The sequence below is a fragment of the Moschus berezovskii genome, chromosome 3, assembly GCF_049115385.1.
Source record: "Moschus berezovskii isolate FMDL1 chromosome 3, NW_MosBer_1.0, whole genome shotgun sequence".
In the NCBI taxonomy this organism is placed as follows: domain Eukaryota; kingdom Metazoa; phylum Chordata; class Mammalia; order Artiodactyla; family Moschidae; genus Moschus; species Moschus berezovskii.
Genome location: NC_142462.1, coordinates 57,110,424 through 57,131,235, shown reverse-complemented (window position 1 = coordinate 57,131,235; position 20,812 = coordinate 57,110,424). Strand labels below are relative to the sequence as shown.

General features: G+C 42.1%; 1 protein-coding gene across 1 annotated transcript in view; it reads left to right on the top strand.

Annotated features, from left to right (window-relative positions):
- Positions 1-20,812, top strand: part of LAMB1 (laminin subunit beta 1) — a 78,625-nt gene that overhangs the window by 8,874 nt on the left and 48,939 nt on the right. Inside the window, exons 6-13 of the mRNA XM_055420783.2 lie at positions 7,826-8,014; positions 8,105-8,168; positions 12,943-13,145; positions 15,768-15,888; positions 17,683-17,871; positions 18,139-18,318; positions 18,455-18,567; positions 19,929-20,008. Of these exons, the coding sequence (XP_055276758.2) occupies positions 7,826-8,014; positions 8,105-8,168; positions 12,943-13,145; positions 15,768-15,888; positions 17,683-17,871; positions 18,139-18,318; positions 18,455-18,567; positions 19,929-20,008 (1,139 nt within the window). The remainder of the gene's footprint in view (positions 1-7,825; positions 8,015-8,104; positions 8,169-12,942; positions 13,146-15,767; positions 15,889-17,682; positions 17,872-18,138; positions 18,319-18,454; positions 18,568-19,928; positions 20,009-20,812) is intronic.

Below are 20,812 nucleotides of genomic sequence, written 5' to 3'. Positions count from 1 at the left end.
AATGTGACTAGGAGAGATGCTGGGATACCTGTCCCCAGGCCTGGGTTCATCCCCTTGCTTCTCCCCAAGGACCCACTCTTGCTGCTTGGAGAAAGGGTAGGGTGAAGGTTTACACTGTGACACCTGCTCCTATGAGGCGGGGGAGGACTTCCGCTAAGCCACTTTGTCCCTTCATTGGCCATGAGCTCAACCTGGCAGTTAGAATTAAGACTCAACCTCACACGCTGCCTGCATGTTGTTGTTCAGTTGCTCAGTTGTGTCCAACTGTTTGCGACCCCAGGGACTGTAGCCCACCAGGCTCCTCTGTCCATGGAATTTTCCAGTCAAAAATACTGGAGTAGGTTGCTCTGCCCTCCTTCAGGGGAATCTTCCCAACCCAGGGATTGAACCCGTTTTTCCTGAATTGGCAGGTGGGTTCTTTACCACTAGTGCCACCTGGGAAGCCCAAGGGAAGGTGTACTTGCAAATAACTTGATACAAGGCAAGAGAAGCAAGGGGATGAACCCAGGCCTGGGGACAGGTATCCCAGCATCTCTCCTAGTCACATTTGACCTCAATGCCCACCCCTGACCCTAGGCCTCCCAGGCTCACGCAGAGGACACAAGTAAGACTTGTGTTGCTCACTGCTGTAGCAGAAGTTCAGACAATGTACATCTGCATGGAGGATGGGGAGATTCATTTTAGCCTGGAATAAAGGTGAAAGCTTTACAAGGAGAGGACTGTGATTGCACTTGACCTGGGTCAGGAAGAGTGAGCAGGATTTTAGGAGGAGGAGGTAGAAGAAGAGGCCTTCTTGACAGAGGAAAGAGTATGAGAGCAAATCCCCAGCAGTGGGACAGTTTGGACAGAGTTTGTTCAGCACGTACTGTATAGACATGCCTTGAATGTCTACACTTGGGCTAGTGAGAGGAGCAACAGGAAGTAAGACTATAGCCAGAAGGACCTTGCTTCCTTCCTGAGGAGTGTGAACTTTATAGGAGATGGGGAACCATGGACAGGAAACAAGACCTGTGTTTCAGGAAATGAGGGAGCCAAGAGGAAAAGCAAAGGAAGGCCTGGGGCATGGAGAAGAGAAGGCATAGAGGCAGGAGGCTCTCAGGGTCCGCGGTAAGGGGGAGCTGACTTAGGCAGGGCTGTGGTTCCCAACTAGGAGGGAGCCACCTCCTGCAACCGGCGTCCTGTCAGTCTGACGTGGAGAGCTTTTTCTAATCACACATCATCACTCCTTGCTGCCACACACTGCTACCCCCTGCGACTGCTAACTTTGAGAGTCATTGCCCAGAGAAGGAGCCTCTGTTTGCTAAGGGAATCAAAGGTTGAACCATGAACTGGAGAAAGATTAGAAGCAGCACAGCGGAAGGGAGGGTTAGGAAAGGGATGAATCAAGGATTCCTGAGATGTCCGAGCCGGGGAGCCTGGAGGCTGCGGATCCCATTCGAGTGGTGAGCACAGGAGGCGGTGAGGATGAAGAGTGCGTTTATTGCCTTTTAAAATTTATTTTATTCAGCTATAGTTGATTTACAGTGTTCTGCTATACAACAGGGAGAAGGCAATGGCACCCCTCTCCAGTACTCTTGCCTGGAAAATCCCATGGATGGAGGAGCCTGGTGGGCTGCAGTCCGTGGGGTCGCACAGAGTCGGACACAACTGAGCGACTTCACTGTAACTTTTCACTTTCACACATTGGAGAAGGAAATGGCAACCCACTCCAGTATTCTTGCCTGGAGAATCCCAGGGATGGGGAAGCCTGGTGGGCTGCTGTCTGTGGGGTCGCACAGAGTCGGACATGACTGAAGCGACTTAGCAGCAGCAGCAGCTATACAATAAATGACTCAGGTATATATATATATGTATATACATTCTTTTTCATATTCTTTTCCATTATGGTTTATTGCAGAATATTAAATATAGTTCCTAGTGCTATATAGTAGAACCTTATTTATTTGGGTAGCATTTCCCCTTTCCACTGGCACCTTCCAGACCCAGGGATTGAACCTGGGTCTTCTGCACTGCAGGCAGATTCTTTACATGCTGAGTCACCAGGAAGTGTGACAGTGAAAGTGTTAGTCATTCAGTTGTGTCTGACTCTTTGTGACCTCATGGACTATAGACTGCCAGGCTTCTCTATCCATGGAATTCTCAAGGCAAGAATACTGGAGTGGGTTGCCATTCCCTTCTCCAGGGGATCTTCCCAACCCAGCGATCGAACCTGAGTCTCCTACATTGCAGGCAGATTCTTTACTGTCTGAGCTACCAGGGAAACTGAGCCACCAGGGAAGCCCATATAATAGCTACATCTGCTAATCCCAAACTCTCAATTTATCCCTCCCGTATTTACTCTTCCCCTTGGCATCCAAAAGTCTGTTCTCTATATCTGTGAGTCTGTTTCATAGATAAGTTCATTTGTGTCATATTTTAAATTCCATACAGTAAGTCACCTATGTACCAACAAGTCCAACAAGTTCTGTTTTGAGAGTTCATAGGTCCAGTTTATTCGTAAGGCCAACAAAGTTAGCCTAGGTACCTAACTAAAACAATCAGCTGTATAGTACTGTGCTATAATTCGTTTATCATACTTTTCACACAAATGATACCTAAAAAACAAGCCAACACAAAAAATAAAACATTTTTAATCTTACAGTACTTTGGAAAGTACAGTAGTACAGTACAACAGTTGACATCTAGGGGCTGGCATCAAGTGAACAGCGAGAAGAGTTACCAACTGGAGGAGGGAAACGAGGTGGGAGACGGTAGAGCTAAAGGATCATCAACAAGGAAGACGGAGGGCAAGCTGGAATTCCACCCACGCCTGATGTTGATGGCACAGGTTCTGGTTCCTTGCTGGATCCAATTCTGTCTACTCTCTTGAAGAAAAAAGATCCAGTGATGCCTGGGTAGTAACATGTTCACATCTTTGAAAGTTCAGAACTTGAAGGTTCATATGTAGGGGACTTACTGTGTGAGTGATATATGGTATCTGTCTTTCTCTGTTTCACTTAGTATGATCATCCCTAGGTCCATCTGTGTTGCTGCAAATGGCATTATTTCATTCTTTTTATGGCTAAGTAGTATTCCATTGTATATATGTACCACATTTTCTTTATCCATTCATCTGTAGACTGACATTTAGGTTGTCTCCATGTCTTGGTTATTATAAATAGTGCTGATGTGAACATCTTTTCGAATTAGAGTCTGGATACATGCCCAGGCTTGGGACTGCTGGATTATATGAGAATGTTTGCAGGGAGATAGATGCTTACTAACTGGATTGGATTTTTTTAGGCTTGCATAATCTAGTTAGCATATTGACAGTCTGTTTTTGTATGTAGCCAGACGTTTCCAAGCTCACAGCTTTTTTATTTAGTATAAATTCAGAGGCAGCTATGCGGCAGTGGGAGGCCTGAGAAGGTCAATGACTCAGCAAACAGCACAGAAAGACTTCCCTTCTGTAGGTAAAATGCATTGTCCTGGTTTCCAGCAGCTTCCTAACCTCACAGGAAATTGGCCTTTTGGGATTTGGAAGGTTCCAGAAGGGAGGAGTGAGGAAGCACAGCCAGGACGGCTGTAAGGTTCCCTTGCGACATAGAGACATCAGGCTAGTCTCTCTCCAGGTGTCACCACCCAGGAGATTTGTCCCGTGGGAGGGTTTGCCGTGGTTCAGTTAGTTATTGGGGTTTTTTCCCCCTTATTTTAAAATTCTTAGCCTAATACTCTTGGGTTTAATATAAAGTATCATTTCCTCATATTTCTGAATAGGTAAAAAATAAATTAAGCCTGAACAACTAGTAAATGTCTTAAGTCAAAGAATCTATCAAAATAAGACTCCATTTCCTTATCCTTGTCTCCTTTTATCAGTGAGAAAGACCGTCAAGATTATTAAGGAAGGTGCGAGGAGATCTGGGCATGTACTGCTTTTCACTTTAGCTGTCACCCAGATTTTATTTTTATTTATTTATTTTTTATGATCCTGTTCAAGTTCTTGGTCATCTTGGCCTGCAACATTTGATCTCTCTGAAAAACATTTTCATTTTTATATAATTGTTAAAGGTCACTCTCCAGTAACAGTTATTAAAGATTGGCTATATTTCCTGTGTTGTACAATACATCCTCAAACCTAGCTAGCACCCAATAGCTTGTGCCTCCTGGTCCCCAGCCGCTACATTACCTTCCCCTGCCCCCCGCTGGTAACCACGCGTTTGTTCCCTGTGAGTCAAGCACTGGTTGGAATTCAGAAGTGCCTTTGTTCAGACTCTTTGCTGCGTCAGCTCACCTTTCATGCCTCACTGTTGAAGTGTTTGCTTCTGTTTAGTGTTCACTTTGCTTCATCTCACATTTCCAGTTGTCCCTGTTCACCACAGCCTCCTAAATCTCCGTCCTGCTTGTTTCCGGGATCCTTGTCCTTTTCCTGCTTCTGACATCCAGTTTTCAGGCTGCTATTACACCAGGAACCAGAGAGGCAGACAAGTTCTTCATTCAGCCTGGATTTGATAGGTCTTCACTCAGCCTCAATTGAAGTCTTTCTGCCAGCAGCTGGCGGGCAAGTTAGGTGATCTCTCTGAGCCTTCATTTCCTCATCTGTCAGACAAGTGTGTTGTGAAGGTGTGTTAGTGTGTTAGGACTGCCATAGCAAACTACGCAGACTGGGTGACTTAGACAACAGAAATGTGTTTTCTCAGGGTTCTGGAGGCATGTAGTCTGAGATGAAGGTGTCAGTAGAGTTGGTTTCTTCTGTGGCCTCTTTCTCTCCGTGGCTTTGTACGTGACTGTCTTCTCCCCGTGTATACCTCTGTGCCTGTCTGTGTCCTAATATCTTCTTCTTTAAAGACATCAGTCATATGGGATTAGGGCCCACTCCAATGACCTCATTTTACTTTCAGTTCAGTTCAGTTGCTCAGTCATGTCCGACTCTTTGTGACCCCATGGACTGCAGCATGCCAGGCCTCCCTGTCTGTTGCCAGCTCCTGGAGTTTACTCAAATTCATGTCCATTGAGTCGGTGATGCCATCCAACCATCTCATCCTCTGTCATCCCCTTCTCCTCCTGCCTTCAATCTTTCCCAGCATCAGGGTCTTTTCAAATGAGTCAGTTCTTCGCATCAGGTGGCCAAAGTATTGGAGTTTCAGCTTCAGCATCAGTCCTTCCAATGAATATTCAGGACTGATTTCCTTTAGGATGGACTGGTTGGATCTCCTTGCAGTCCAAGGGACTCTCCAGAGTCTTCTCCAGCACCACAGTTCAAAAGCATCAATTCTTTGGTGCTCAGCTTCTTTATAGTCCAACTCTCACATCCATACATGACCACTTTGACTAGATGAACCTTTGTTGGCAAAGTAATGTCTCTGCTTTTTAATATGCTGTCTAGGTTGGTCATAGCTTCTCTTCCAAGAAACAAGTGTCTTTTAATTTCATGGTTGCAATCACCATCTGCAGTGATTTTGGAGCCCAAGAAATTAGTCTGTCACTGTTTCCACTGTTTCCCCATCTATTTGCCATGATTACCCTTTTAAAGACCCTTGTTATTGTTCAACAGCTATGTCCAACTTTTTGCGACTCCATGGACTGCAGCACACCAGGCTTCCCTGTCCTCCACTATTTCCCAGAGTTTGCTCAAACTCATGTCCTTTGAGTTGGTGATGCCGTCCAGCCATCTATCCTCTGTTGCCCCCTTCTCCTCTTGCCATCAATCTTTCCCAACATTAGGGTCTTTTCCAATGAGTTGGCTGTTCATATCAGGTGGCCAAAGTACTGGTGCTTCAGCATCAGTGCTTCCAGTGAATATGCAAGGTCGATTTCCTTTAGGATGGACTGGTTTGATCTCCTACTGTCTAAGGGACTCTCAAGAGTCTTCTCCAGTACGACAGTTTGAAAGCACCAATTCTTTGGTGCTTAGCCTTTTTTACAGTCCAACTCTCACATCCATACGTGACCACTGGAAAAAACATAGCCTTGACTAGACGGACCTTTGTTGGCAAAGTGATGTTTCTGCTTTTCAATATGCTGTCTAGGTTTATCATAGCTTTTCTTCCAAGGAGCAAACATCTTTTAATTTGTGGCTGCACATACCATCTGCAGTGATTTTTAGAACCAAAGCAAATAAAATCAGTCACGGTTTCCACTTTTTCCCCACTTTTTTGCCATGAAGTGATGGGACCAGATGCCATGATCTTAGTTTTTTGAATATTGAGTTTTAAGCCAGCTTTTTACTCTCCTCTTTCACCCCCATCAAGAAGCTCTTTAGTTCCTCTTCACTTTCTGCCATTAGAGTGGTACAATCTGCATATCTGAGGTTGTTGATATTTCTCCCAGAAATTTTAATTCCAACTTGTGAGTCATTCAGCCTGGCGTTTAGCATGACAAGCTCTGCATATAAGTTAAATAAGCAGGGTGACAATATACAGCCTTGACGTACTCCTTTTCTAATTTTTAACTAGTCCATTTTACCATGTCCAGTTCTAACTGTTGCTTCTTGATCTGCATACAGATGTCTCAGGAGACAGATAAGGTGGTCTGGTATTCCCATCTTTTGAAGAATTTTCCACAGTTTGTTGTGATCTACAAAATCAAAGGCTTTAACATAGTTAATAAAGCAGAAGTAGATGTTTTTCTGGAATTCCCTTGCTTTCTCTATGATCAGATATTGGCAGTTTGATCTCTGGTTCCTATACCTTTTCTAAATCTAGGTTGTACATCTGGAATTTCTCTGTTCACATACTGCTACAGCCTAGCTTGAAGGATTTTGAGCATTATGTTGCTAACATGTGAAATGAACACAGTTGTACAGTAATTTGAACTTTCTTTGGCATTGCCTTTCTTTGGTATTGGAATGAAAACTGACCTTTTCCAGTCCTATTGCTGAGATTTCCAAATTTGCTGGCATATTGCATGCATCACTTTAACAGCATCACCTTTTAAGATTTTAAATAGCTTAGCTGGAATTCCCTCACCTCCACTAGCTTTGTTTGGAGTAATGTTTCCTAAGACCCACATGACTTCCCATTCCAGGATGTCTAGCTCTAGGTGAGTGACCGCACCTAGTAATGTTTCTAAAGTCATCCATGTCATAGTATGTATCTGAATTTCAATTCTATTTATTGCTGAATAATAATAGTCCATTGCTTATGTGTATCACCTTTTGTATATCCATTATCCATTGACGGACACTTGAGTGATTTCCACTTGGTGATTATGAATAATGCTGTTCTGAGTGTTTATGTATGAGAGTCATCTTAGTCCCTGCTTTCAGTTACTTTGGGGTGTGTAGCTGGAATTTCGGGGTTCTCCAGCTTCTTGCATTAGTAATTCCTTCCCCTTGTTTTTCCAAAGCACACTGCATGTGACTCTACTATAGAGCATGATGGATATTTTTGCGAATGATTTCTAACCATTCCTGGATCTTGTTGGATGAGTTGCAGCTCTTAGACCACTGTCTGGTACTGAGTAGCTGTCATTACACATCTACTGAATGATTAAATGATGGCAGGAAGGAACAAGCACTCAGCCTCAGCTGTCACGGCATGGGCATGGTGGCTCAATGCGCCAAAACTTGTCTGCACTAAGGCCTGTTTATAATCAGCTTCTAAAGAGAAACAGCTTACTAGTCTCTAGTCGGGTGGGAGAAAGTGCAATATTTAGAGGCGAGACACTTTCCTGCAAGAAGAGGCTCCGTGGAACAGCTTGAAGTATTTGAAATCCATCCACAGTGAAATACCAACCACGTGCAGTCAGGGTTTGCGGCACACAGTTGAGTGATATTTTCCTCTGGGATTTAAAAAAATATAGATAACCAATTAAAGCATGCAGTGAATCTCTTCCACCCTGCCTTTAGACATTCCGTCCAGCTGCTATGCTAATAGAACGGTCGTCCGACTTTGGAAAAACCTGGGGTGTATACAGATACTTTGCCTATGACTGTGAGAGCTCATTTCCCGGCATTTCCACCGGCCCCATGAAGAAAGTCGACGATATAATTTGTGATTCCCGATATTCTGACATTGAGCCCTCAACAGAAGGAGAGGTTTGTTTATACTTTTTATTTTCCATGCTATTTACAAATCCAGTTTTTGATCGTAGCAAAAATATCAATTACTCTTATGTCTATTTTTAGGTGATATTTCGTGCTTTAGATCCTGCTTTCAGAATAGAAGATCCTTACAGTCCAAGGATACAAAGTAAGCCTGTTTTCAAATAAAAGCTTGGATGGGAAACAGCAATCATGGGAGAAAGTTTACCCAGACCACTGCTACCCAGAATCTAAATACTCAGTGCTAAATCCACCCTCTTCATTTCCTTCTTTCTCTGCAGTGCTCTACCAGAAGCTCTTCAAATTGTCAATAATCAAAGTCCTCACTGACAGGAACATATTTTGATAAGAGTAAAAGGTTGATGTCATAAGTCCTCAAACCATTATGCTGGTCATATAATACCTTATTTACTATTTTGTTATATATATATGTATGTATATAAAAATAATAATGTATGTGTGCTAAGTTTCTTCAGTCATGTCCAACTCCTGGGAACCCTGTGGACTGTAACCCACCAGGCTTCTCTGTCCATGGGATTCTCCAGACAAGAATACTGGAGTGGATTGCCATGCCCTCTTCCAGGGAACCTTCCTGACTCAGGGATCAAACCCAAAGGTCTTAAGTTCTCCTGAACTGGCAGGCACGTTCTTTACCACTAGTATCGACTGGAAAGTCATATATGATATGTGTGTGTGTGATACATTAATATATATCCTATATATTATGTGTATACATATATAATTATGTATATGTGTAATTAAGGCTTCCCTGGTGACTCACCTGGTAAACAGTCTGCCTACTAATGCAGGGACACAAGAGACGTGGGTTCAATCCCTGGGTTGGGAAGAGACCCTGGAGAAGGAAATGGCAACCTGCTCCAGTATTCTTGCATAGAAAATTCCATGGACAGAGGAGCCCATGGGTTTGTAAAGAGTCAGACATGACTGAGCTCACATGCATAATTAAGGTACAGGTTAGCTTCCCTGGAAGCTCAGTTGGTAAAGAGTCTGCCTGCAACGCAGGAGACCTGGGTTCAAACCCTGGGTTGGGAAGATCCCCTGGAGAAGGGAATGGCAACCCACTCCAGTGTTCTTGCCTGGAGAATCCCGTAGACAGAGGACCCTGGTGGGCTATAGTCCATAGGGTTGCAAAGAGTCGGACATGACTGAGTGATTTTTCACTTTCACTTTTAGGGTGTTGCTAACAAAGTGTCCCCCAAAATGCAGCGTCTCAAACAAAAAAGTTTATTTCCCTCTTACAGAATCACCCAGAGGGATTTCCAGATAAAGTACTGTTCACCTGCTATAATCAAGCAGTCTTACCAGATAAAATACAGGCTGAAACCCTATTCAATATGAATTTTCAGACAAATTATAAATTATTTTTTAGCATAACTATATCCCATGTAATATTTGTGACTAGTATGAACATATTTCACGCAATATTTGTGGGTGAGGATAACCATGTCTCATGTGGTATTTGGGACATATTTGTACCAAAATGATTAGTTGTTTATCTGAAATTCAAATGTTAACTGAGCACCTTGTATTTTTATTGCTAAATCTGGCACTTCTAACCATTAGATCACCCAGGTTCCCAAGTTCCTTCTGGCTTATAGTCTGTGTCCACATGGTCAGACCTGGAAAAACCCCACCTTGTCCTCCCAAACTGCAAGAGGGAGCAAGTAAAAGGCAAGTGGCTTAGAAGCCATACATCACATCCATTCACACGCCATTGGCCAAAGTAGTCCCCTGGCTACACTGCAGGAGATGCTGGGAAACCTCTCTAGCCAGTGGCTGTGTGCATTCTCAAACTCTTGGCCAGGGCTCTTATTGTCAGAGGAAGAAGAAAAGAAAGAATCCTGGGGGAAATCATAGGTCTCGACCTTGCTCAATATGCTCAATGAGGGTTGTAGTTCCATTTTCCAGATGAGTCGACTGAGGCTTAGAGGGTTGGACTAACATGTAAAAGTGACATGGCTATTTAATGTCAGTTCCTAAACATTCTTGTTATGACTCTCAGTTCAGAGGGCCTTCCGTCGTTCAGTAACCATGCTTATGTCTTCACAAAAATATATTTTGATCTTCTTGGGAGGCAGATTGTGCACTAATTAAAAGAATGGGCTTTGAGTCCAACAGAGCTGGGTTTAAGTTCTAGCTCCAGTGTATTCTGTGATCTTAGGCAAGGGATTTATTTAAAACTTTTCTTAGTCTTTATTTTTTCATCTGTAAATGGAGATAGTCATATTGACCTTATGGTTGTTTTGGAAGGAAAATGAGTTAATGTATATAAATGACTCACCAAAGCGCCCGACACATAGAAAGTGCTGGGTCCGTGAAGCTGTTGCCACTCTTGTTGCTGCCTTCAGCCGTCACTCAGACCTTGTCTAGACTGGGTCCCACACCTCAGAGCGAAGGTGAGGCTGACTCTTTCCAGCTGCTGAGGTGCAGTCAGTTGAGCAGAGGTGGGGCAGGGTCCTGCTGGTCTTCCCCTAATTTGAACCAAGCCCCCATGGCACACACACACATACCCTTACCCACCAGCTCACAGCATGAAAGAGTAGAATTGAAGGACTCCAGGAAAGATTGCCAAAAAAGTACTGTTTCCCCACTTGAATTAATTTTACAAGTGGCCCAGATCATCTCTGGTCCAGAATTTATTCATCCTATTGTCAAACACATTTTTTACATTTTTAAATTTTATTTAAAAAAATTTTTATTGCAGTACAGTTGGTTTACCATGTTGTTTGTTTCAGGCATACAGCAAAGTGTTTCAATTATACATATATTCATTATTTTACAGATTGTTTTCTCATATAGGTTATCCCAGAATATTGAGTCGAGTTCCTTCTGCTATATACAATAAGTCCTTCTTGGTTATCTGTCTTATATACAGTAGTGTGTGTACGTTAATCCCAAGCTCCAGATTTATCTCTCCTTCCCCTCACCCCTACCCCGCCATGTTTCCCTTTGGTAACCATAAGTTTGTTTTCAAAATCTGTAAATCTTTCTGTTTTGTAAATAAGTTCATTTGTATCATTTTTTAAAATTAGGTTCCACATATAAGCGATATCCTATGATATTTGTCCTTCTCTGACTTCAGTTAGTATAATATCAAATATTTAATGGCATGTTCAGCCTTGTGCCATTTCTAAGTGTGCTCTGGGAGACCTGTGCTCCCTGCTCTCAAAATCCAGTTGCGAGAAGTGTCTGCACAAGTTCCTTGACCAACACCTCCTGGGTCTCTCAAAGGACTCTAAGTTTGTTCCTTTTGGGTGGTACTTGTTTTACTTGGGGAATGTGCTGCCATTAGAGTTCTATTGTGTTTGGCTGTTCAATGGCATCAGAAAACCTATTTCTATATTAAACAAGCATCCATTGTAACAGATCACGCTTTGGATTTACTTTGTGATCAAGGGAACAATATCTCTTTAGCTGTCCCTATTGTTTGAGTCCTCTGAGACTCACTTCAAAAGTGATTGTGCCTCTTAAAACAGCAGTCAATTTGAGGCTTAGATGTCATTAAATATGGCAGGAGAGCTCTAAGGGAGCACAGTTGCTCTTCTGAGGACTTCCACAGAGATCAGCTCAAGGGTTTCTAAATACTCCAGCTGCTCTTCAAGTTTGTTTTTTGGCCTCTTGTCAATAGGCACTTGTGCTCATTCTGTGCAGGAGAAAATGCTGGCATTCAGAAATTCCATTCAGCGAAGTAGTACCACAATTTCTCTGTTTAGTTTTTGCTTTTACAAAGAGCCTAAGTTGAATGCATGGCCTCATAGACTTTCTCTTTCAACCCACAGCTATTTCTATAGTCTTCATTGTACGCTGTGCATATGTTATAAGTATTTAAAATTGTATCTAGGCTTTGAAAGTATCTGATGTATTGGGCTAATGCCCCATTGTCCTGTGTTGTAAATTGTAAGAATCCATCAACAGAAATGAAAGGAAAGCTTAGAAGCAGTTTCAGGCTATGGAGCTAAAAGGGGAGGGCAGGTAGACTGTTTAGTAATTCATGTTTAGCAACTTAGTGATTAATGAAAATACTGATGGAGAAGGCTATATGACTGTTGGTTTATCAAGTTACTAGAGAATGTAATTGACAGCCCCACTTCTGTAATAAGCATTGGTCTATAAACCCAGGAAAAGAAAGGAAAGTTCAAATAAGAGACATTTCTCTGCAGGAACCTCTATTTAGTAAAACAGTCTGCCCCAACATCCCAATACTAAACTCCTTTATCTTCATGCTACTGTATTATATTGGTAAATTGTATTGTAAAACAAGAACCAAAAAAGTTGTAGATTTTAATGGTGCTTCAAAACTTGTTTGAGATAGTCAGTCCCTTGATTATGGTTATCCTATCATGTCAAATCGATTTTAGTAACTTATATTTCATCTGATTGGTGGGAAATTTCAGGCAACATTTTTTCCTCCAGAAATAAACACAAACATGTTTTCTAACTATCTTACAATAATAATGACAATTAGGGTGCTTTCATAAATTCTTTCCCACCTAAATGGAATTTTCTGATTTTGAGACTACCACTAATTGCTGTGGGAACCAGATGGTATTGCAGTAGTTTAGATTACTGTGTGCCAGTGGCTTCTGGCAAGCATGCAACTGCATTCTTAAATTTCTCTACTTTCACACTTCTTTCTACAACATCAGTCTGCCAACAAATCCATCACAGAATAGATGTTCTTGTTAAATGGTGATGAGAAGGGAGTAACCTTTCTTCCAGAGACTGTCACTTTAGGCTAAACTTTATTATTACATGCATCTAGATGATGAAAGGGAAGTCAACTTTACATAAGCTATTTTTATTTGTCATGTGTTTCTGTAAAGAAGAAAGGTGTTGTCTTAATTGCAAACAAAGTCTTGCTTCTTTGATCAAACTTTTCATCTTCTTGGTGACCTTCGTAGACCTCTTAAAAATTACCAACTTGAGGATCAAGTTTGTGAAACTACATACTTTGGGAGATAACCTTTTGGATTCCAGAATGGAAATCAGAGAAAAGTATTATTACGCGGTTTATGATATGGTGGTTCGAGGAAACTGCTTCTGCTATGGCCATGCCAGCGAGTGTGCCCCAGTGGATGGAGTCAGTGAAGAAGTAGAAGGAATGGTAAGTACATGCTCCAGGCAGCCTTCTTCTTTGTACCGGTGATTCTTAAAAGCAAACTGAAACTAGTCTTAGCGTAAGCCTTTTCATTTTGAGTTTTATTTGTCCAGACTTCCCTTTAAATTTAATAGCCTTTTGTACCATTCCAGTGGTTGATTTTTTTTCATTTTCTGTTTGCTGATTTTCTTGGACTGCAAGAATGTGAGGACTACTCATTTCACAAACACTGAATTAGTTTTTGAAAATTGTGGCTGCAGGCTGCCTCTATGGTAGACATTTTATACAACAAGGATTAAAAACTTTTCTCAACTGACAGTCCCATCTTGAGGGAAGAGGAAAAACCACAAGCATTCCAGCCTTCATGCCAGAAAGCATAAACTGACACCAGCCCAGAGAAACTGGAAATTTGAACCTAGAACCACGGGATACCATTTAGGAGTCAGATGGACTTTGTATCTTGATCTTCAAGTTTCATTCTTTTCCCGCTTTTATGTTGTGTTTTCAAATTTTTAAAGTTAGTTTTAATCAGAGTTTACTTGCCTTTCAATGTTCTACTGTGCAGCAAAGTGCATCAACTATATGTATATATATACACGTGCGTGTGTGCTAAGGTGTTTCATTTGTGTCAGGTTCTTTGTGACCCCGTGTGATCCTCTATCTGTGAACTTCTCTAGGCAAGAATACTAGAGTGGGTTGGTATGCCCACCATATGTGTATGTGTGTGTGTGTGTGTGTGTGTGTGTGTCTCCCCTCTTTTTTGGATTTCCTTCCCATTTTGGTCACCACAGAGCCCTGAGTAGAGTTCCCTGTGCTATCCAGTAGGTTCTCCTTAGTTATCTGTTGTCTACATCGTATCAACAGTGTATATACATCAATCCCAAACTCCCAATTCACCCTCCCACTCCTCCTCGGTGTCCTTAATTTTGTTCTCTGCCTCTACTTCTGTTTTGCAAATAAGATTATCTATACTATTTTTCTGGATTCCACCTATATACATTAATATATGACAGTTGTTTTTCTCTGTGTTTTCAAATTATGTAATTTTAAAAAGGGGGACTTGGATACTTGCCAGATGGATAAAGTTAGGGTGCTTTTCCAGTTTCTAAATGGACTGATGATTCCTGTTAGAAGAGACCAGAGTTTCAGTCTTCTGCCAAAGGGCCTTGAGTAAGTGCATGGCAAATGGAAATTCACATCTCGCTCTCCTGACTGCATCAGGGCCTCCACTGGACCATGGGCCTCACTTCTGGATGAAAGGTGTGCCTTGCTTAGTTGCTGCTGACCTTTTCAAAGAGTGTCAGTCCTCACCTAAGAAGGTGAAGATGCAGGATTGAGTGTGTTCTATTGTCCAAAACTTCTGCCTTTCCTTTCCTCCAGTTGGAACCTTTATTGCACAGAGAAAGTTAAATTTTTAACAGAACCTAAAGGGAGACTAGGTCCTTCTGATCTTACTTTTCCATCTTACAGAGAACGCCAGGTAGACGATAATTACTTCTCAGTGTAACAGATCCTGTGTATAGCTCTCGTAGTCCTGTCACTACCATGAGTCTAATGGTACATTGTACTCTTGGTTCAGATGCTATAGAGTCCTGTGGTATGGGCTTTGGGACTGTTTTTCAGTCTATGCGAAACCACCTTGTAATCAGAGGATTTTAGTCTTCTGCTAATTGCACTCCTATCAAGGTGGGTTCAAGGTGGACCTGTCTGTCCTGTTTCTGAATTCCATTCTGTAAAAACTAGTGTTGGGTGAGGGATGGGTGTACGTGCATATTTGCTGGGTGAGAAGAATTGATTTATCATTGTGCCTCAGGGGCTCGAGTGTGACAGGTGGTGTGTCCAAAAGAGCACATTGTGGACCCTTCCTCAAGCAAAACAATCTGCTTCTTTTTCTGATGTTTTATGTTTTTTTCCTTGAAAGTGTATATATGGCAACTGATTAATTCTTAAAATCTCATTTTGGGTTGAAAAAATGTTTTTTGAGTGCTAAGCCAGAAGTCAAAAACCAAGCAAAGCACGCAGAGAAAACCTGTCTTTCGTATGGTGTGGGGTAAAGGTTGCAGGAAATTGAATTGGTCCCCGGTGATGTATACACATTTAGTCCTCCATTATAACTTTTGTTGATTTCTATTATAATAATTTTTTTAAACTTAAAAAAATTCTTAAATGGCTAATTTTGCTCTTCTGTGTTTTTTTAGATCAACACTTCAATAAAAATATTTATTGAGTACCTATTATACAGTAGAAATTGTTACTGGAGATGGGAATTAAAGCCATCAAGACAGGACTCACAGTGGGAAGGGACAAAATAAAAACAAAGCAGGACTTTCCCTGATTGTTCAGTGGTTATGACGCCATTCTTTCGCTGCAGGGGACATGGGTTTGGTCCCTGGTCTGGAAACTAAGATTCTGCATGCCTCATGCAGCCAAAAAATAAGGGGAAAAAAAATTAAAACTAAAAAAGAAAATTAGAAAATAAAAACAAAGAAACCCTCATGGTAGTGAGGTAGAAATAGGTATGAAAAAGGTATGATATTTATGAGTATGATGTTTTCCACTGCTTGTGGGGAAGGTCTGGCCATTAGTATATCTCTTACTTGGCTCTTTCTTATTTTTGTAACTTTCAAGGTTCACGGACACTGCATGTGCAGGCATAACACCAAGGGCTTAAACTGTGAACAGTGCATGGATTTCTACCATGATTTACCTTGGAGACCAGCTGAAGGTCGAAACAGCAATGCCTGTAAAAGTAAGTCTCAGGCAGGGAATTCCCTGGTGGTCCAGTGGTTAGAACTCCAAGCTTTCACTGCCAAGGGTGCTGAAACTCCCTGGTTGGGAAACTAAAGTCCTGCAAGATATGCAGCGGTACCAAAACAACAAGAAAAAAAGAAGTAAGTCTTAAGCAAAGGGATGTTTTGAATCAATTCAGACCTCAGGATCCATTTTCTGAGTGGATGTGCTATAATAGTAAACTATTTTGCAAAAGGAAGAAAAGTTACTACCCTTTTCTCAGCCTCACCCTAATACTCCTAGGAAGCCATTATCCATTCAAATTAATCAATTAGCATTTATTAAGCAGCACCCATGTGTTTGGCAGACGTTGTGTGCCACCTGTAACATTGCATTTTTTTTAAAGCCAGATGACTGTGAGAGAAAAATAAATGAAAACAATGGTGTGGTGGATCCATAAGGTCTAAGAGAGATGGAGTACTTGTCAGCCTTGTTCTGTGCCAACCCAGGTGCAGCCTGTGGCCTCCTTCCATCCATCCATCCACCATCCCTTCTGGTGCTATTCTCTGGGCAGAGGGGAAGTTTGAAAACCACCACCCTCCCCACCTCACACAGTGATGCTAATAGATGATCATCCCTGGAAGCATACCTGCCTCTGACCCCACTGAGGGCAGTTCTAGGAGCTCAAAAACCAGTGAGGGCTGGAGTGGTTAAGGTTTTTGTTAGTAAGGACAACCAGCTGGGCCCTAGCAAATAATTAGGATTGTTTAGGTAAAGAGAAGAAAGCAGGGGGAAGGTGGAAGGGAGTTCAGATAAGGAGAATACAAAACACAAGGCTCCAAGGACAGTCTCATGATATTGTGGTTTAATTCATGATTCCATGATTCCAGGGTTTAATTAAACCCATGCATCCAAGGCAGAATGACACAGTCCCTCCCCTTAGGATGGATAAGACCAGTTGTAAGAGGCCCTTGAGGACCCAACTGGGTTAATCTTCCTTGTGAGAAGACAGGAGTTGATGAGAATAGTTGAGCATGAGAGGGAGATGGTTAAAGCTGGGTTGGACCAAGAGGACTCTGCCAAACAGGCTAGAGGAGAAACAGACTGGCCCAAGAAGACTGGCCTGATGGCTGTTAAGGGTCTGATTCATAGAGCCTGGCCTAGGGTGGTGGTAGGAATGGGGAAGAAGAGAACCCAGCCTTCATACCATGTTCCTCAAAGCCAAGAGCCCAGACAGGCTTCCCAGGAACATGTCACCTGGAAAACCCTCTGGAGTGATGTATTCCTGTCCCACTCTGCGCATGACCCAAACGTTTCCTCCGTGCAGTGCAGCCTTCCTGTGGGTGAGCCTGCAAGGGGACTTCCCTCAGAGCTTTTACACTTTTTATAGCCCATTCTCTTCCAAAGAGGGCAAATGAGGTTATTTCATAAAGGTCACACTTGGAAGGTTTCCAGCATGATTTAGGATTTAAACTGATGTCATAAGCAGATGTGATTTTTTCACCGCCAGTGCCTTCTTGTTAATTGCCCTTTTGCCTGAAGTTCATCCCCAATTTCCAAAATGAGCTTCCTCCCCACCAATCCCATCCTCCACTGGTTTTTCTTGTTCAGTCCCTTAATTGTATCTGACTCTTGGCGACCCCATGAATTACAGCACACGGGGCTTCCCTGTCCTTCACTGTCTCCTGGAGTTTGCTCAGACTCATGTCCATTGAGTCGGTGATGCCATCCAGCCATCTCATCCTCTGTTGTCCCCTTCTCCTCCACTGGTAAGTAGATTAAGATTTTTCCTGACATAGGTCTTGTTTTGCAGAGTGTAACTGCAATGAACATTCCAGCTCATGCCACTTTGACATGGCAGTCTACTTGGCCACTGGCAACGTCAGCGGAGGGGTGTGTGATGACTGTCAGCACAACACGATGGGGCGCAGCTGTGAGCAGTGCAAGCCGTTTTACTACCGGCACCCGGAGAGAGACATCCGAGATCCTAGTCTCTGCGAACGTACGTGGGAGAAGGTCATGATGGGGCGGGGAGAGCGGGGAGCTGTTTGGGCCGCCTTTCAGCTTGAATAGTCCAGTAGGAACCATCCTCCTCTCAGGACTCAGACCTAGCCTTATTTTAGCCACTATATAGGATGCTGGGAGTGGAACCTAGTTGGTAATCCAGCCTTCTCTAGTCCATTTTTGTGACATTTGGAGGGACGAAGGGAACATAGGTATTTCTGCAGACACACACATTGTGTTACCTGGTGCTTCTCATCATTCTTAGAATGTACATGTGACCCAGCTGGTTCTCAGAATGGCGGAATCTGTGACAGCTACACGGACTTTTCTGCCGGTCTCATTGCTGGTCAGTGTCGGTGTAAATTATACGTGGAAGGAGAACATTGTGATATCTGCAAAGAAGGCTTCTATGATTTAAGCGCTGAAGATCCATTTGGTTGTAAATGTAAGCACTTGTGTTAAAAAGTTTGGGAGTTCTCATCTGCACATAATTTCCATTTTACCTGGCAGTTCTTTACCATGTTGATGACTGCAGACTCACTTGGCTTGTGTTTCTTTGCTTCATTTTCTCTTTAACGAAGCTTGTGCTTGCAATCCTTTGGGAACGATTCCTGGCGGGAATCCTTGTGATTCTGAGACTGGTTACTGCTACTGTAAGCGTCTGGTGACAGGACAGCATTGTGACCAGTGTCTGGTAGGTAAATCCTAATTACATGGGTTGGGTGGTTTGTGAATATGGTGTTCCAATAGAGAATGATTTTCACAGTTGTTTTGTAGGTTCTGTCATCACACTTTTATGTAAATCATAAAAGCCAATAGTAGACAATTTACAAAAGAGAAATTACTAATGAATAATTTTGTCAAGATATTCACCATTACTGTTAGAACTGTAAAATAAAACCAGAGTGAAGTACTGTTTTTACAGACAAAACTAACAAGTTTTTTTTTTTAATGATAATGTCAACTAATATAGTGCAGTCATGGTGAGAGGCTGGTACTTGGGTGCTGCTGATGGAAATACAGATTGGCTCATACTTTGCAAAAAGCATTTTGGAGATGTGTATCCATTGCCTGTAGAAATGTGCATACCCTCTGACCCAGTAATCCACATCTGGGGATCTATCCTAATGAAATAATCAGAAAATTGGTCAAAGATGAATTCACTAGAAGACTCATAGCATCTTTTATTAATAGCAAAAAACACTTGGAAGCAACAGTAGGGAAAATAGTTAAATAAATTTGGGGGTTTCTATACAGTGTGATGGTTTCCCTGCTGGCACAGCAGTAAAAAAATTTACCTGCCAATGCAGGAGACACCAGTTTGATCCCTGGGTTGGTAAGATCCCTTGGAGGAAGAAATGGCAACCCACTCCAGTATTCTTGCCTGGGAAATCCCATGGACAGAGAATCCTGGTGGACTACAGTCCATGGGGAAGCAAAGAGCTGGACAGGACTTAACAACTAAGCAACAACAAAACAGTATGATATTTTGTTGCTATTGAAAATGACCGTAACACAAGGGGGAAATGCTTATGCTGGTGTGAAAAAAAGCCACAGGATGTGAGTAGTATCTTGATTATGTAGGAAAAAAGTTCATCAAGAGAAACAAAATCTGGAAGGAAGTAGACCAAAAGTTCACTATGGTGATCTGGAGAATATTTATGAAGGTAATTTTTAAAATTATTTTATGTCTTTTAAAACATTCTTGTGATTGCTTTCGTAATTACTGACTTACTGCCAGAGTAATTCTAATGAAGAAAATTGGCATATTTGCTGCCAGCTCATGTAATTTTTGGATGAAGGTTATTTGCAGGGCAAAGGAACTGCTCTGACCTGGGGTTTCCATGTGGCTATGTGCAACCTTCTCTGAGCCCAGTGACCTGCAGCTTGAGCTTCTTTATTCTAGAATGCTCATGCCTTGTGTAGGCTTTCTGCTTTCACAGTGCAAATGAACGTTTGGTGGAACATCCAAAACACGCCATAACTTGTCTCTTGCTGGGCCTATTGTGTAATTACAGGAACCCCTCTTTAGATGTTTAATCTTTTGTTCTGCAGCCAGAGCACTGGGGCTTAAGCAACGACTTGGATGGATGTCGACCTTGTGACTGTGACATTGGGGGAGCCTTAAACAATAGGTGAGTGGAACTGCTCGGGCACTCTTGTGCTCAGTCACCCCCAGGGTCCTCATGACCTCTAGGACAAAGGTGACGCTCAGTGTTTTCCTGAGAGGCAGAGTGTGTTTACCTTTGCTTTGAATGCCTGATAATCACTTTTACCTGTGTTCTAAAGGTTTTTAAAGATTGATTCATCCCAAGAGTTAGCTTTGAAGCCTTCTCTAGTCTGTTTATGTTTCCTGGGTTTTAATAATGTTACTTGTTTTGTATTTTACTTTCCTGGTTTTTTTTTTTTTTTTCATTTTTATTTTTGGTCACATAGCTTATGGGATCTTAGTTCCCTGATCTGGGATTGAACCCTGGCCATAGCAGTGAAGGTATTGAGTCCTAACCACTGGATCGCCAGGGAACTCCCTTATTATTTTTAAATTATAAACACAGTACATGCCGTGGCTTAAAAAAATTATGACAGCTCATACAGGTATCCTGCCTTTTTTCTCTACTGAGTTCCATTGCCTTAAAGTGCCACTGTTAGCAATCCCTTGTGTGTCTCTAGAAAATAAAAATGGTGTTCAGAATACCTCTTAAAACTGACAATTTCTTTTCTCTCATTTCTTTTGAAATAACATGTTAGGTGTTATTTTTTAAATAGACAGTACAAAGAAATAAAAATTGTCCAGGATTTCCTACTTAGTTGTACAAACTTTTTTTATAAATCAAAGTAAATGTGTGTGTGTGTGTACATTACTCTGCAACTTGCTTTTTTAATCTAGAGATCTGTTTTTCATATCAGCATCAATTTATCTCCCTTTTTTTGTATTCTGT